Below are 16,686 nucleotides of genomic sequence, written 5' to 3' on the forward strand. Positions count from 1 at the left end.
GAGTAGACTTCAGGATGTACATGTTTATCGAGGGGCCACAGATATATCAGATCACTTTCTAGTTGTAGCTACACTGAGAGTAAAAGGTAGATGGGATACAAGGAGAATAGAAGCATCAGGGAAGAGAGAGGTGAAGGTTTATAAACTAAAAGAGGAGGCAGTTAGGGTAAGATATAAACAGCTATTGGAGGATAGATGGGCTAATGAGAGCATAGGCAATGGGGTCGAAGAGGAATGGGGTAGGTTTAAAAATGTAGTGTTAGAGTGTTCAGCAGAAGTTTGTGGTTACAGGAAAGTGGGTGCAGGAGGGAAGAGGAGCGATTGGTGGAATGATGATGTAAAGAGAGTAGTAAGGGAGAAAAAGTTAGCATATGAGAAGTTTTTACAAAGTAGAAGTGATGCAAGGAGGGAAGAGTATATGGAGAAAAAGAGAGAGGTTAAGAGAGTGGTGAAGCAATGTAAAAAGAGAGCAAATGAGAGAGTGGGTGAGCTGTTATCAACAAATTTTGTTGAAAATAAGAAAAAGTTTTGGAGTGAGATTAACAAGTTAAGGAAGCCTAAAGAACAAATGGATTTGTCAGTTAAAAATAGGAGAGGAGAGTTATTAAATGGAGAGTTAGAGGTATTGGGAAGATGGAGGGAATATTTTGAGGAATTGTTAAATGTTGATGAAGATAGGGAAGCTGTGATTTCGTGTATAGGGCAAGGAGGAATAACATCTTGTAGGAGTGAGGAAGAGCCAGTTGTGAGTGTGGGGGAAGTTCGTGAGGCAGTAGGTAAAATGAAAGGGGGTAAGGCAGCCGGGATTGATGGGATAAAGATAGAAATGTTAAAAGCAGGTGGGGATATAGTTTTGGAGTGGTTGGTGCAATTATTTAATAAATGTATGGAAGAGGGTAAGGTACCTAGGGATTGGCAGAGAGCATGCATAGTTCCTTTGTATAAAGGCAAAGGGGATAAAAGAGAGTGCAAAAATTATAGGGGGATAAGTCTGTTGAGTGTACCTGGTAAAGTGTATGGTAGAGTTATAATTGAAAGAATTAAGAGTAAGACGGAGAATAGGATAGCAGATGAACAAGGAGGCTTTAGGAAAGGTAGGGGGTGTGTGGACCAGGTGTTTACAGTGAAACATATAAGTGAACAGTATTTAGATAAGGCTAAAGAGGTCTTTGTGGCATTTATGGATTTGGAAAAGGCGTATGACAGGGTGGATAGGGGGGCAATGTGGCAGATGTTGCAAGTGTATGGTGTAGGAGGTAGGTTACTGAAAGCAGTGAAGAGTTTTTACGAGGATAGTGAGGCTCAAGTTAGAGTATGTAGAAAAGAGGGAAATTTTTTCCCAATAAAAGTAGGCCTTAGACAAGGATGTGTGATGTCACCGTGGTTGTTTAATATATTTATAGATGGGGTTGTAAGAGAAGTAAATGCGAGGGTCTTGGCAAGAGGCGTGGAGTTAAAAGATAAAGAATCACACACAGGGTGGGAGTTGTCACAGTTGCTCTTTGCTGATGACACTGTGCTCTTGGGAGATTCTGAAGAGAAGCTGCAGAGATTGGTGGATGAATTTGGTAGGGTGTGCAAAAGAAGAAAATTAAAGGTGAATACAGGAAAGAGTAAGGTTATGAGGATAACAAAAAGATTAGGTGATGAAAGATTGAATATCAGATTGGAGGGAGAGAGTATGGAGGAGGTGAACGTATTCAGATATTTGGGAGTGGACGTGTCAGCGGATGGGTCTATGAAAGATGAGGTGAATCATAGAATTGATGAGGGAAAAAGAGTGAGTGGTGCACTTAGGAGTCTGTGGAGACAGAGAACTTTGTCCTTGGAGGCAAAGAGGGGAATGTATGAGAGTATAGTTTTACCAACGCTCTTATATGGGTGTGAAGCATGGGTGATGAATGTTGCAGCGAGGAGAAGGCTGGAGGCAGTGGAGATGTCATGTCTGAGGGCAATGTGTGGTGTGAATATAATGCAGAGAATTCGTAGTTTGGAAGTTAGGAGGAGGTGCGGGATTACCAAAACTGTTGTCCAGAGGGCTGAGGAAGGGTTGTTGAGGTGGTTCGGACATGTAGAGAGAATGGAGCGAAACAGAATAACTTCAAGAGTGTATCAGTCTGTAGTGGAAGGAAGGCGGGGTAGGGGTCGGCCTAGGAAGGGTTGGAGGGAGGGGGTAAAGGAGGTTTTGTGTGCGAGGGGCTTGGACTTCCAGCAGGCATGCGTGAGCGTGTTTGATAGGAGTGAATGGAGACAAATGGTTTTTAATACTTGACGTGCTGTTGGAGTGTGAGCAAAGTAACATTTATGAAGGGATTCAGGGAAACCGGCAGGCCGGACTTGAGTCCTGGAAATGGGAAGTACAGTGCCTGCACTCTGAAGGAGGGGTGTTAATGTTGCAGTTTAAAAACTGTAGTGTAAAGCACCCTTCTGGCAAGACAGTGATGGAGTGAATGATGGTGAAAGTTTTTCTTTTTTGGGCCACCCTGCCTTGGTGGGAATCGGCCAGTGTGATAATAATAAAAAACAAAAACAAAGACAGGATGTTCCAGAGATGGGAAACAGCAACAAGGGGACACAGTTGGAAGTTGAAGATACAGATGAATCACAGGGATGTTAGGAAGTACTATTTCTTCAGCCACAGAGTAGTCAGGAAGTGGAATAGTTTGGGAAGCAATGTAGTGGAGGCAGGATCCATACATAGTTTTAAGCAGAGGTATGATAAAGCTCACGGTTCAGGGAGAGTGACCTAGTAGTGACCAGTGAAGAGGCAGGGCCAGGAGCTTGGACTCGACCCCTGCAACCTCAACTAGGTGAGTACAACTAGGTGAGTACACACACACACACACACAGAGGGAGACAGGCAGACAGACAGAGGGATGGGTAGATTGCATTTTCTCGGACTGTAAGGTGTTTGACACAGTCCCACACAAGAGATTAGTACAAAATCTGGAGGACCAGGCAGGGATAACAGGGAAGACACTACAGTGGATCAGGGAATACCTGTCAGGAAGACAACAGCGAGTCATAGGACATGGCGGGGAGTTAGACTGGGTCCCTGTTATGAGCGGGGTGTCACGGATCAGTCCTAGGACCGGTGCTGTTTCTGGTACTTGTGAACGACATGACAGAAGGAATAGACTCCGAAGTGTCCCTGTTTGCAGATGATCTAGGAATAGACTCCGAAGTGTCCCTGTTTGCGGGGATCTAGACCGGCTGCAGGCCTGGTCCATAAAATGGCTCCTGGAGTTCAACCCCACCAAGTGCAAAGTCATGAAGATTGGGGAAGGGCATAGAAGACCACAGACGGAGTACAATCTTGGGGTGAGTATAACACCAGGCACATCTCCTGAGGCACACATCAACCAAATAACTGCTGCAGCATACGGACACCTGGTGAACCTAAGAACAGTATTCTGACATCTAAATAAGGAGTCATTCAGGACCCTGTACACTGTGTACGTTAGGCCCGTATTGGAGTGTGCAGTGCCAGTTTGGAACCCTCACCTAGCCAGGCATGTGAGGAAACTAGAGAAAGAGCAAAAGTTTGCAACAAGACTAGTCCCGGAGCTAAGGGGTATGTCCTATGAGGAGAGGTTAAGGGAAATTGACCTGATGACACTGGAAGACAGGAGAGATAGGAGGGATATGATAACAACATAAAATACTGAGAGGAATCGACAAGGTGGACAGAGACAGGATGTTCCAGAGATGGGACACAGCAACAATGGGTCACAGTTGGAAGCTGAAGACTCAGATGAACCACAGGGATGTTAGGAAGTATTTCTTCAATCACAGAGTTGTCAGGAAGTGGAATAGTCTGGGAAGTGATGTAGTGGAGGCAGGATCCATACATAGCTTTAAGAAGAGGTATGATAAAGTTCATGGAGCTGGAAGAATGACTGAGTAGAGGCCAGTGACGAGGCAGGGCCAGGAGCTGTGACTCAACCCCTGCAATCACAACTAGGTGAGTACACACACACACACACACACACACACACACACACACACACACACACACACACACACACACACACACACACACACACACACACACACACACACACACACACACACACACAAAAGAAAGCTTGCTGGGTATTCAGGTCCCAGCATTCAAGTCCTTTATTTCCTCCCTCAAACCCTTCCTTGAATGACCCCCCTACCCCCTCCATCCCAGTTTTATACTGTCATCCAGTTTTGTGTCATGCACTCTAAATTACCAGACCACCTCAAGAACCCCTCATCAGCCCTCTGACTCTACTTTTGGTAACTCCACACCTAGTTTTTAAACTCTCAGTTCTCTTTATGTATGATATTTGCACCACACATTGCTCTCAAGCATGACATCTCTATTTCCTCCAGCCTCTTCCTCATTGCTGTAGGTAATTAAAACTCGTACTTTATGCCTGTATAAATATTAATACTGTACCAATATGCTTTGTTAATTTCCCCTCCCACCTCCCCTTTTTTTTTTTACCTCAACAGATAAATTTTTCTTTCCACAGACGACTCAGAACCTCACATACCTCTTTTTTTTTTTCCGTTTCTGTTCTGTGGTTACGTAGATTTCTTCTCACTCTCATTTACTTGCTCTTTTGTATGTTCACTTTTAACCCTTTTACATGCCTTCTCAAATTCATCCACCAACCTTTGCACCCTCAAAATTTCCCAAAAGAAGAGTGTCTTCGTCAAAAAACAGCAGTGATAACTCCCACTTTGTATGAAATCCAGCATCTTTTAATCCACACTTCTTCCCAACACCCTAGCTTTCATTTATTTTATACCCAGTCTATACACATATTAAACAACCACGGTAACATTACATATTTCTAAGGCCTAATTTTACAGACAAATAGTCTCAGTCTCTAGTAAATACCCCAATTTGAGCCTCACTATCCACAAAAAAGCTTGTTGTTTTTGTAATCCACTACCAATTCCATACATTTACTATACCAAACAAAGCCAACTCATCCCACTACTTCCTGTTTCTTCACCATCTTTGATATTGTTCCCTAGCCTGAAATCACAGTCAGTCTGAAACTACTTAAGAAATCCCAATTAACTTTAGATCACTGAATCAGTTTAAATTATTAATTCATACATGTACTACTTAAAATTGTACAATTTTTGCTACCTCTCTTTTTTTGTAATAATGGATACTTAAATTGTACCACCTAATAACCTAGTCAAAGTGAAAGTCTATAATCTATAGTCTTAAGCAGTCTGTCACCAAAAAGGTTACCAAAATGCACAGTATGCTTGTGGCTTTTGTGCTTAACAATAGTTTATTACATATAAGCTACATTTTATAAACTGCACAAAGAAATAAAGTTTGTCTCTTTGTTTTTGTTCGTTTGTTTGAGATGTCTGTCACATTGCTCCCCTATCTGCCTTACCACATGCCTTTTCTAAATCCATAAATACAACAAAAAGTTCTTTACCTTTCTCTAAGTTTGTTCACATACATTCTTCAGTGTAAATGCAGGGTCTGTACATCCCCTTCACTTTCTAAATTCTCCCTGTTCCTCTGTAATCCTAGTTTGTTGTTCCTCTAACTTAGTAATAATTCTACCATACAATTTACCGAACATGCTCAATAGGCTTTTTCCCCTATAATTCTTACATTTTCTTGTTACATAAATAACATGTCTTATTTTGCAGCAATATGTGGCAATGAATGACCCATACCTGGTAATGAATGAGGAGCGGTTCAGAACAGGAACAGATTACCTTGACATGCTGTCAAGTCCTGACTTTGATAACCTTCAACGTGAGGATGAGGACACCAAGAGAATGTACCTTAACTTAAAGGTGAATCATTTATTAGAATTAGTGAAATTTCTTGATTGTTTTTTGTCATAGCTATTTAGTTATGACATGATATTTTCATGAACTTACCTCCATGGCATAAAGCATAGTGTTCTAGAATGTGTTGATAACAAGTGCAAGATGCCCACTTTCAAGTCTTGGAAGATGCCATCTCACACATAATTTTCCCAGCCAGCCTGGGAGAGAGGTATCTGACTCTGATTGGTTCTTGCTTTATAAATAAGAGTTACTCTATTGGCCATAGGCAACATCATGCTGTTCCTGCATTAGTGGGTGCCTGTGGAAGTTTCCAAAGTAACCCTAAAAGTGAGTTTCATATGGGCTTCAGGAACATTAAAGGGTTATTAAGATGGTACAGTGTCTGGAATGATTGATTTAGATTATTTTCTCTTGGTAGATTATGTATGCACATTAATTTATTGTAAAGTTATCAATTTATATATGGCATTTTGTATTTAATATTCGGCTTATTTATGATATTCCAACAGAATGCTGATGGGAACACTGAGGACAACTACTTGAACATGAAGTCACCAGACTTAGTAGGATACTCCCGTGTTGGTGTTGGTGGTGAACCTACAACTGGGGTGTCCAATCCTCATTACTTGCCAATGAATTCTACCAGGGGAACTCCAAGCCCCATGGTTGATGTGTTTAGTCCACGACCTAATGAGATCCCAAGGTTTGTAGCAATTCTGGCATTCAAATCTTTCCATATTCCTAGAATGTACATGACTGTATAGTGTAGTTTTGTGAAATCCTACCAGTTGTGCCCAGCTGGAAGTTTATGTGAGTAAGGTGGAAAGGCCAAGCAATAACATGAAGTCAGTTTAAACCACAGTATGGGTGGGGATTGAACTCGTGGCTAGTGAGTTGTAAAACTCCAGACAGGCATGTTAGCTACTAGGCCAGCTGGCTACAATAAGATTCATCCAACTAGGTATATTCATACACCATAGGAAGGTTATCATAGGCACCACTGTGACCACAAATGCAAGTGGCCATGACGAACTCTAGCTCAAGTTCCCTCAGTCAGTTTGCCTAGTGTGTGGCACCACATGCCAAATGTATGACTGGCAGCCGAATTGCTGAACGGGTGGTCAGGGATCAACCATCTGATGCTTTCATCCCCAGGTCATTACTTCAGGTGTTTAGACAATCCACTTGTTACCAGTAGTTCGGGAACTCATTTGGATATAAGTATACCTGGAGTATACCTGGAGGGTGTGCCAGGGTTAACGCTCCTGCAATCTGGTCCATGACTGGGTCTCACAGTGGATCAGGGCCTGATCATCCAGGCTGTTACTGCTGACAGCACACAAACCAATGTATGAACCACAGCCCAGCTGGACAAGTACTGACTTTAGGGGCCTGTCCAGCTCCCTCTTGAAGACAGCCATGGGTCTTTTGGTAAGAAAGTGTTAAACACTTCCAGTGCTCCTTTTCCATATATATAGCAGTTCACTTTAAAGCATTTTGCTAATACAGCTGAAAAGTTTTCAATTATACCCATTCTTCATTTATTCATTTATTTATAGGTAGTAGGTTGGTAGACAGCAACCACCCAGGGAAGTACTACCGTCCTGCCAGATGACTGTGAAACAAAAACCTGTAACTGTTTTGCATGATGGTAGGATTGCTGGTTTCTTTTTCTGTCTCATAAACACGCTAAGATAACAGGGATATCTTGCTACTCCTACTTACACTTTGGTCACACTTCACAGACACGCCCATGCATATATATATATACATACATCTAGGTTTTTCTCCTTTTTCTAAATAGCTCTTGTTCTTTTTTATTTCTTCTATTGTCCATGGGGAAGTGGAAAAGAATCTTTCCTCCGTAAGCCATGCGTGTCGTATGAGGCGACTAAAATGCCGGGAGCAATGGGCTAGTAACCCCTTCTCCTGTATATAATTACTAAAAAAGAGAAGAAGAAAAACTTTATAAAACTGGGTTGCTTAAATGTGCGGGGATGTAGTGCGGATGACAAGAAACAGATGATTGCTGATGTTATGAATGAAAAGAAGTTGGATGTCCTGGCCCTAAGCGAAACAAAGCTGAAGGGGGTAGGAGAGTTTCAGTGGGGGGAAATAAATGGGATTAAATCTGGAGTATCTGAGAGAGTTAGAGCAAAGGAAGGGGTAGCAGTAATGTTAAATGATCAGTTATGGAAGGAGAAAAGAGAATATGAATGTGTAAATTCAAGAATTATGTGGATTAAAGTAAAGGTTGGATGCGAGAAGTGGGTCATAATAAGCGTGTATGCACCTGGAGAAGAGAGGAATGCAGAGGAGAGAGAGAGATTTTGGGAGATGTTAAGTGAATGTATAGGAGCCTTTGAACCAAGTGAGAGAGTAATTGTGGTAGGGGACTTGAATGCTAAAGTAGGAGAAACTTTTAGAGAGGGTGTGGTAGGTAAGTTTGGGGTGCCAGGTGTAAATGATAATGGGAGCCCTTTGATTGAACTTTGTATAGAAAGGGGTTTAGTTATAGGTAATACATATTTTAAGAAAAAGAGGATAAATAAGTATACACGATATGATGTAGGGCAAAATGACAGTAGTTTGTTGGATTATGTATTGGTAGATAAAAGACTGTTGAGTAGACTTCAGGATGTACATGTTTATAGAGGGGCCACAGATATATCAGATCACTTTCTAGTTGTAGCTACACTGAGAGTAAAAGGTAGATGGGATACAAGGAGAATAGAAGCATCAGGGAAGAGAGAGGTGAAGGTTTATAAACTAAAAGAGGAGGCAGTTAGGGTAAGATATAAACAGCTATTGGAGGATAGATGGGCTAATGAGAGCATAGGCAATGGGGTCGAAGAGGTATGGGGTAGGTTTAAAAATGTAGTGTTAGAGTGTTCAGCAGAAGTTTGTGGTTACAGGAAAGTGGGTGCAGGAGGGAAGAGGAGCGATTGGTGGAATGATGATGTAAAGAGAGTAGTAAGGGAGAAAAAGTTAGCATATGAGAAGTTTTTACAAAGTAGAACTGATGCAAGGAGGGAAGAGTATATGGAGAAAAAGAGAGAAGTTAAGAGAGTGGTGAAGCAATGTAAAAAGAGAGCAAATGAGAGAGTGGGTGAGATGTTATCAACAAATTTTGTTGAAAATAAGAAAAAGTTTTGGAGTGAGATTAACAAGTTAAGAAAGCCTAGAGAACAAATGGATTTGTCAGTTAAAAATAGGAGAGGAGAGTTATTAAATGGAGAGTTAGAGGTATTGGGAAGATGGAATGAATATTTTGAGGAATTGTTAAATGTTGATGAAGATAGGGAAGCTGTGATTTCGTGTATAGGGCAAGGAGGAATAACATCTTGTAGGAGTGAGGAAGAGCCAGTTGTGAGTGTGGGGGAAGTTCGTGAGGCAGTAGGTAAAATGAAAGGGGGTAAGGCAGCCGGGATTGATGGGATAAAGATAGAAATGTTAAAGCAGGTGGGGATATAGTTTTGGAGTGGTTGGTGCAATTATTTAATAAATGTATGGAAGAGGGTAAGGTACCTAGGGATTGGCAGAGAGCATGCATAGTTCCTTTGTATAAAGGCAAAGGGGATAAAAGAGAGTGCAAAAATTATAGGGGGATAAGTCTGTTGAGTGTACCTGGTAAAGTGTATGGTAGAGTTATAATTGAAAGAATTAAGAGTTAGACGGAGAATAGGATAGCAGATGAACAAGGAGGCTTTAGGAAAGGTAGGGGGTGTGTGGACCAGGTGTTTACAGTGAAACATATAAGTGAACAGTATTTAGATAAGGCTAAAGAGGTCTTTGTGGCATTTATGGATTTGGAAAAGGCGTATGACAGGGTGGATAGGGGGGCAATGTGGCAGATGTTGCAAGTGTATGGTGTAGGAGGTAGGTTACTGAAAGCAGTGAAGAGTTTTTACGAGGATAGTGAGGCTCAAGTTAGAGTATGTAGGAAAGAGGGAAATTTTTTCCCAGTAAAAGTAGGCCTTAGACAAGGATGTGTGATGTCACCGTGGTTGTTTAATATATTTATAGATGGGGTTGTAAGAGAAGTAAATGCGAGGGTCTTGGCAAGAGGCGTGGAGTTAAAAGATAAAGAATCACACACAAAGTGGGAGTTGTCACAGCTGCTCTTTGCTGATGACACTGTGCTCTTGGGAGATTCTGAAGAGAAGTTGCAGAGATTGGTGGATGAATTTGGTAGGGTGTGCAAAAGAAGAAAATTAAAGGTGAATACAGGAAAGAGTAAGGTTATGAGGATAACAAAAAGATTAGGTGATGAAAGATTGAATATCAGATTGGAGGGAGAGAGTATGGAGGAGGTGAACGTATTCAGATATTTGGGAGTGGACGTGTCAGCGGATGGGTCTATGAAAGATGAGGTGAATCATAGAATTGATGAGGGAAAAAGAGTGAGTGGTGCACTTAGGAGTCTGTGGAGACAAAGAACTTTGTCCTTGGAGGCAAAGAGGGGAATGTATGAGAGTATAGTTTTACCAACGCTCTTATATGGGTGTGAAGCGTGGGTGATGAATGTTGCAGCGAGGAGAAGGCTGGAGGCAGTGGAGATGTCATGTCTGAGGGCAATGTGTGGTGTGAATATAATGCAGAGAATTCGTAGTTTGGAAGTTAGGAGGAGGTGCGGGATTACCAAAACTGTTGTCCAGAGGGCTGAGGAAGGGTTGTTGAGGTGGTTCGGACATGTAGAGAGAATGGAGCGAAACAGAATGACTTCAAGAGTGTATCAGTCTGTAGGGGAAGGAAGGCGGGGTAGGGGTCGGCCTAGGAAGGGTTGGAGGGAGGGGGTAAAGGAGGTTTTGTGTGCGAGGGGCTTGGACTTCCAGCAGGCATGCGTGAGCGTGTTTGATAGGAGTGAATGGAGACAAATGGTTTTTAATACTTGACGTGCTGTTGGAGTGTGAGCAAAGTAACATTTATGAAGGGATTCAGGGAAACCGGCAGGCCGGACTTGAGTCCTGGAGATGGGAAGTACAGTGCCTGCACTCTGAAGGAGGGGTGTTAATGTTGCAGTTTAAAAACTGTAGTGTAAAGCACCCTTCTGGCAAGACAGTGATGGAGTGAATGATGGTGAAAGTTTTTCTTTTTCGGGCCACCCTGCCTTGGTGGGAATCGGCCGGTGTGATAATAAAATAAAAAAATTGCTTACTATACTGTATATGCATTTTTTTTAGGCCTAGCTCTATTGCTCACTTAATGTATGATAGTGTAAACATATTATCAGGCTTTACAGTGATTTTCGCTCTGCAGCAGTAGCCCAGAACCTAACCCACTGTATAAGCAGGGCTAGCCTATATTTGTAGCTCAGAGTGAGATATCAGGTTTGATCCTGATGTATTCGACATTATAATATTGAAGTTAAAGATAAAAGAAAAACATAACTAGAATAGTAATAATAATTGTTTTTATTGTCACACTGGTCATCTCCCACCAGGGGAGGGTGATGACCATCATTCACTCTATCACTGTCTTGCCAGAGGCAATAATAATAAAGCTAAACACTAAGCCCAAAGGGCCTAATAAATCAAAGTAAGCACTAAACCCAAAGGGTCATACAGCACAACCATAACTAGAAAGTAATTTTTCCTAGTCACCCTCAGTTAGTCTTCTTCATACATTTATATACAGCATTTCTTTTGAAAGATGAGATGTCTGACAATCTCAGGTGTGAAGGTTCAGTAAAGCAATGATTTTAGGCCTAAAAGTCAGCTCAAGCTATCATCGCTCGAATCTGTTACTCATTAACAAAAGTATTATCTATAGGATGTCCTGGTGGGTAACCTATAGCAATAGTTATCCATTAGTCTCAAAATTTTAATAAAATAATTCAGATTACAAGTTTCATTATGATTTGAAACACATCTCGCGCCCTACCTCGTTGACAGATACAGCTCAGACTAGCTGATCTTGATTTGCAGTTTCAAATGATAGGTCAGTCAGGAGTTTCTCTCCAATATTCACAATACCCTCAGAAGATGGTATCAGCAGCAGAAATTTGGGATGTAGATTTCTCTCTACAATGGGGGCCCCCTTGTACTGGTTTATAGACATAAGGAAAACATTGTATACGAAATAAGCTCAAACGTTCATGTCAGTGGTTAACACTTCAGTCAAGTAATTAATATGCTATATTTTAACTATTGGTAGTAGGTTGGTAGACAGCAACCACCCAGGGGGGTATTACCGTCCTGCCAAGTGAGTGTGAAATGAAAGCCTGTAATTGTTTTACATGATGGTAGGTTTGCTGATGTCTTTTGTCTGTCTCATAAATATGCAAGATTACAGGTACATCTTGCTACTTCTACTTACACTTAGGTCACACTACACATACATGTACATGTTTATTTATACACACTCATCTGAGTTTTCTTTGATTTTATCTTAATAGTTCTTGGTCTTATTACTTTTCCTTTTATATCCATGGGGAAGTGGAATAAGAATCTTTCCTCCGTAAGCCATGCATGTTGTAAAAGTCAACCAAAATGCCGGGAACAATGGGCTAGTAACCCCTTTTCCTGCAATAATTACTAAAAAGAATAATAAGAAGAAAATTGTCAAAGTTGGAAGTCTGAATGTGCGTGGATGTTGTGCAAATGATAAAAAAGAGATGATTGTGGATGTTATGAATGAGAAGAAGCTGGATGTCCTGGTTTTAAGTGAAACAAAGCTGAAGGGGGTGGGAGAGTTTCAGTGGAGAGGAATAAATGGGATTAGGTCAGGGGTTTCAAATAGAGTTAGAGCTAAAGGAGTAGCAATAATGTTGAAGGATAAGTTATTGCAGGAAAAGAGGGACTACAAATGTATTAATTCAAGGATTATGTGGAGTAAAATAAAGGTTGAATGTGAAAAGTGGGTTATAGTAAGCGTATGCGCACCTGGAGAAGAGAGAAGTGTAGAGGAGAGAGAGAGATTTTGGGAAATGTTGAGTGAATGCATGGGGAGTTTTGAACCAAGTGTGAGAGTAATGGTGGTTGGGAATTTCAATGCTAAAGTGGGCAAAAATGTTATGGAGGGAGTAGTAGGTAATTTTGGGGTGCCAGGGGTAAATGAAAATGGGGAGCCTTTAATTGAGCTATGTGTAGAAAGAGGTTTAGTAATAAGTAATACATATTTTATGAAGAAGAGGATAAATAAATATACAAGGTATGATATAGCATGTAATGAAAGTAGTTTGTTAGATTATGTATTGGTGGATAAAAGGTTGATGGGTAGGCTCCAGGATGTACATGTTTATAGAGGGGCAACTGATATATCGGATCATTATTTAGTTGTAGCTACAGTTAGAGTAAGAGGTAGGTGGGAAAAGAGGAAAATGGCAACAACAAGTAAGAGGGAGGTGAAAGTGTATAAACTAAGGGACGAGGAAGTTCGGGTGAGATACAAGCAATTATTGGCAGAAAGGTGGGCTGGTGCAAGTATGAGTAGTGAGAGAGTTGAAGAGGGTTGGAATAGTTTTAAAACTGCAGTATTAGAATGTGGGGCAGAAGTTTGTGGTTATAGGAGAGTGGGTGCAGGAGGAATGAGGAGTGATTGGTGGAATGATGAAGTAAATGGTGTGATAAAAGAGAAAATATTAGCTTATGAGTAGAGTATATGGAGAGTATAAGAAAGGTGAAGAGAGTGGTGAGAGAGTGCGAAAGGAGAGCGGATGATAGAGTGGGAGAGGCACTGTCAAGGAATTTTAATGAAAATAAGAAAAAAATTTAGAGTGAGTTAAACAAGTTAAGAAAGCCTAGAGAACGAATGGATTTGTCAGTTAAAAACAGACTAGGGGAGTTAATAGATGGGGAGATGGAGGTTTTGGGTAGATGGCCAGAATATTTTGAGTAACTTTTAAATGTAGACGAAGAAAGGGAAGCAGTAATTTCATGCACTGGCCAGGGAGGTATACCATCTTTTAGGAGTGAAGAAGAACAGGATGTGAGTGTGGGAGAGGTGCGTGAGGCATTACGTAGAATGAAAGGGGTAAAGCAGCTGGAACTGATGGGTTCATGATAGAAATGTTAAAAGCAGGGGAGGATATAGCGTTGGAGTGGTTGGTATTTTTGTTTAATAAATGTATGAAAGAGGGGAAGGTACCTAGGGATTGGCAGAGAGCATGTATAGTCCCTTTATATAAAGAAAAGGGGGACAAAAGAGATTGTAAAAATTATAGAGGAATAAGTTTACTGAGTATACCAGGAAAAGTGTACTGTAGGGTTATTATTGAAAGAATTAGAGGTAAGACAGAATGTAGGAGGATTGCGGATGAGCAAGGAGGTTTTAGAGTGGGTAGGGGATGTGTAGATCAAGTGTTTACATTGAAACATACATGTGAACAGTATTTAGATAAAGGTAAGGAAGTTTTTATTGCATTTATGGATTTAGAAAAGGCATATGATAGAGTGGATAGGGGAGCAATGTGGCAGATGTTGCAAGTACACGTACATGTATATGGAATAGGTGGTAAGTTACTAAATGCTGTAAAGAGTTTTTATGAGGATAGTGAGGCTCAGGTTAGGGTGTGTAGAAGAGAATGAGACTACTTCCCGGTAAAAGTAAGTCTTAGACAGGGATGTGTAATGTCACCATGGTTGTTTAATATATTTATAGATGGGGTTGTAAAAGAAATAAATACTAGGGTGTTCAGGAGAGGGGTGGGATTAAATTATGGGGAATCAAGTAAAAAATGGGAATTGACACAGTTGCTTTTTGCTGATGATATTGTGCTCATGGGAGATTCTAAAGAAAAATTGCAAAGGTTAGTGGATGAGTTTGGGAGTGTGTGTAAAGGTAGAAAGTTGAAAGTGAACATAAAAAAGAGTAAGGTGATGAGGGTATCAAATGACTTAGATAAAGAAAAATTGGATATCAAATTGGGGAGGAGGAGTATGGAAGAAGTGAATGTTTTCAGATACTTGGGAGTTGATGTGTCTGCAGATGGATTTATGAAGGATGAGGTTAATCATAGAATTGATGTGGGAAAGAAGGTGAGTGGTGCGTTGAGATATATGTGGAGACAAAAAACGTTATCTATGGAGGCAAAGAAGGGAATGTATGAAAGTATAGTAGTACCAACACTCGTATATGAGTGCGAAGCTTGGGTTGTTAATGCAGCAGCGAGGAGGTGGTTGGAGGCAGTGGAGATGTCCTGTCTAAGGGCAATGTGTGGTGTAAATATTATGCAGAAAATTCGGAGTGTGGAAATTAGGAGAAGGTGTGGAGTTAATAAAAGTATTAGTCAGAGGGCTGAAGAGGGGTTGTTGAGATGGTTTGGTCATTTAGAGAGAATGGATCAAAGTAGAATGACATGGAGAGCGTATAAATTTGTAGGGGAAGGAAGGCGGGGTAGGGGTCGTCCTCGAAAAGGTTGGAGGGAGGGGGTAAAGGAGGTTTTGTGGGTGGGGGGCTTGGACTTTCAGCAAGTGTGCTTGAGCGTGTTAGATAGGAGTGAATGGAGACAAATGGTATTTGGGACCTGACGATCTGTTGGAGTGTGAGCAGGGTAATATTTAGTGAAGGGATTCAGGGAAACCGGTTATTTTTATATAGCCGAACTTGAGTCCTGGAAATGGGAAGTACAATGCCTGCACTCTAAAGGAGGAGTTTGGGATATTAGCAGTTTGGAGGGATATGTTGTGTATCTTTATACGTATATACTTCTAAACTGTTGTGTTCTGAGCACCTCTGCAAAAACAGTGATTATGTGTGAGTGAGGTGAAAGTGTTGAATGATTTATTTATTTATTTATTTATTTATTTATTTATTTATTTATTTAGAAATTAGCATACAAACAGAGGTACAAAAAAATACAGGTAAGAGCAGCATGCCAAAGCCACTTATATGCATAGCATTACGGGCTGGCTTAAAATTAACTTAAGATTAACTAGATCAGTGATAAGACATTATTGTAAATAGATAACTATAAAATACAAATGAGTATTACAAAGACAGGTCCAATGGTTGCATGCATTGCTGTTCATTCAGTAGAATGGAGTATTCTGTTAGGTAGTGTATTTAAAAAAATAACAAAGTTAGGTTTAACATTTGTGTGATATAATTGTGAGTAATATTTAGGATATACAATTTATATGGGTCAGTTATTCAGTATTTATTTGGTTTTGAGTGAGTAAGTGAACTTTGAGAAGAGACTTGAATTTATAAACAGGTAGTGTTTCTTTTATATTTACAGGTAATGAATTCCAGATTTTAGGGCCTTTTATGTGCATTGAGTTTTTGCATAGCGTGAGATGGACATGAGGAACATCAAAGAGTGATCTGTGCCTTGTATTATGGTCATGTGTTCTGTTGAGGTTGGCAAGGAGATGTTTGAGGGGAGGGTTAATATCAGAGTTAAGTGTTCTATGTATGTAATAGGTGCAGTAATAAGTATGGATGTTTTGTATGGTGAGTAGGTTGAGTGTTTTGAATATTGGTGGAGTGTGCTGCCTGTAGTGAGAATTTGTTATTCTAACTGCAGCCTTTTGTTGGGTAATTAGTGGTCTGAGATGGTTAGTTGTTGTTGAGCCCCATGATGAAAGTATTTTCTTTTTGGGGATTTTCTTTCTTTTTTGGGTCGCCCGGCCTCGGTGGGAGACTGTCGACTTGTTGAAAAAAAAAAAAAATTAACTGCAGAATTTTAGTGTTTCTTGAATGTAGTAAATTAGAAAGCTGTTTGATGGACACCTCAGGTTTGCTGACAAAGATGTGAAGAGAAACACCACACAAGGACAAGCTTTATTGTACATAACATTTCATTTGTGGCAAACTTTATTATGTCTATAAACATTATAAACTTCCTGAGTGACATGATTTGCCTAATAAAGTTTAACCTTGTGTGGCATTTTTTGTTAAAGCCATGGTGATGGATTTTATGTACATGTATATGTT

The 16,686-nt window shown here is 40.5% G+C and overlaps 1 protein-coding gene across 4 annotated transcripts in view; it reads left to right on the top strand.

The window, feature by feature from the left end:
* The window catches only part of LOC128694154 (vascular endothelial growth factor receptor 1), a 598,057-nt gene that overhangs the window by 568,386 nt on the left and 12,985 nt on the right, over positions 1–16,686 (top strand). For all 4 annotated transcript variants that reach the window (XM_070093509.1, XM_070093512.1, XM_070093510.1 and 1 more), the window contains exons 26-27: positions 5,662–5,811; positions 6,318–6,511. In XM_070093509.1, coding sequence (XP_069949610.1) covers positions 5,662–5,811; positions 6,318–6,511 — 344 coding nt within the window. The remainder of the gene's footprint in view (positions 1–5,661; positions 5,812–6,317; positions 6,512–16,686) is intronic.

This window comes from Cherax quadricarinatus, chromosome 43, assembly GCF_038502225.1.
Source record: "Cherax quadricarinatus isolate ZL_2023a chromosome 43, ASM3850222v1, whole genome shotgun sequence".
Lineage (NCBI taxonomy): Eukaryota > Metazoa > Arthropoda > Malacostraca > Decapoda > Parastacidae > Cherax > Cherax quadricarinatus.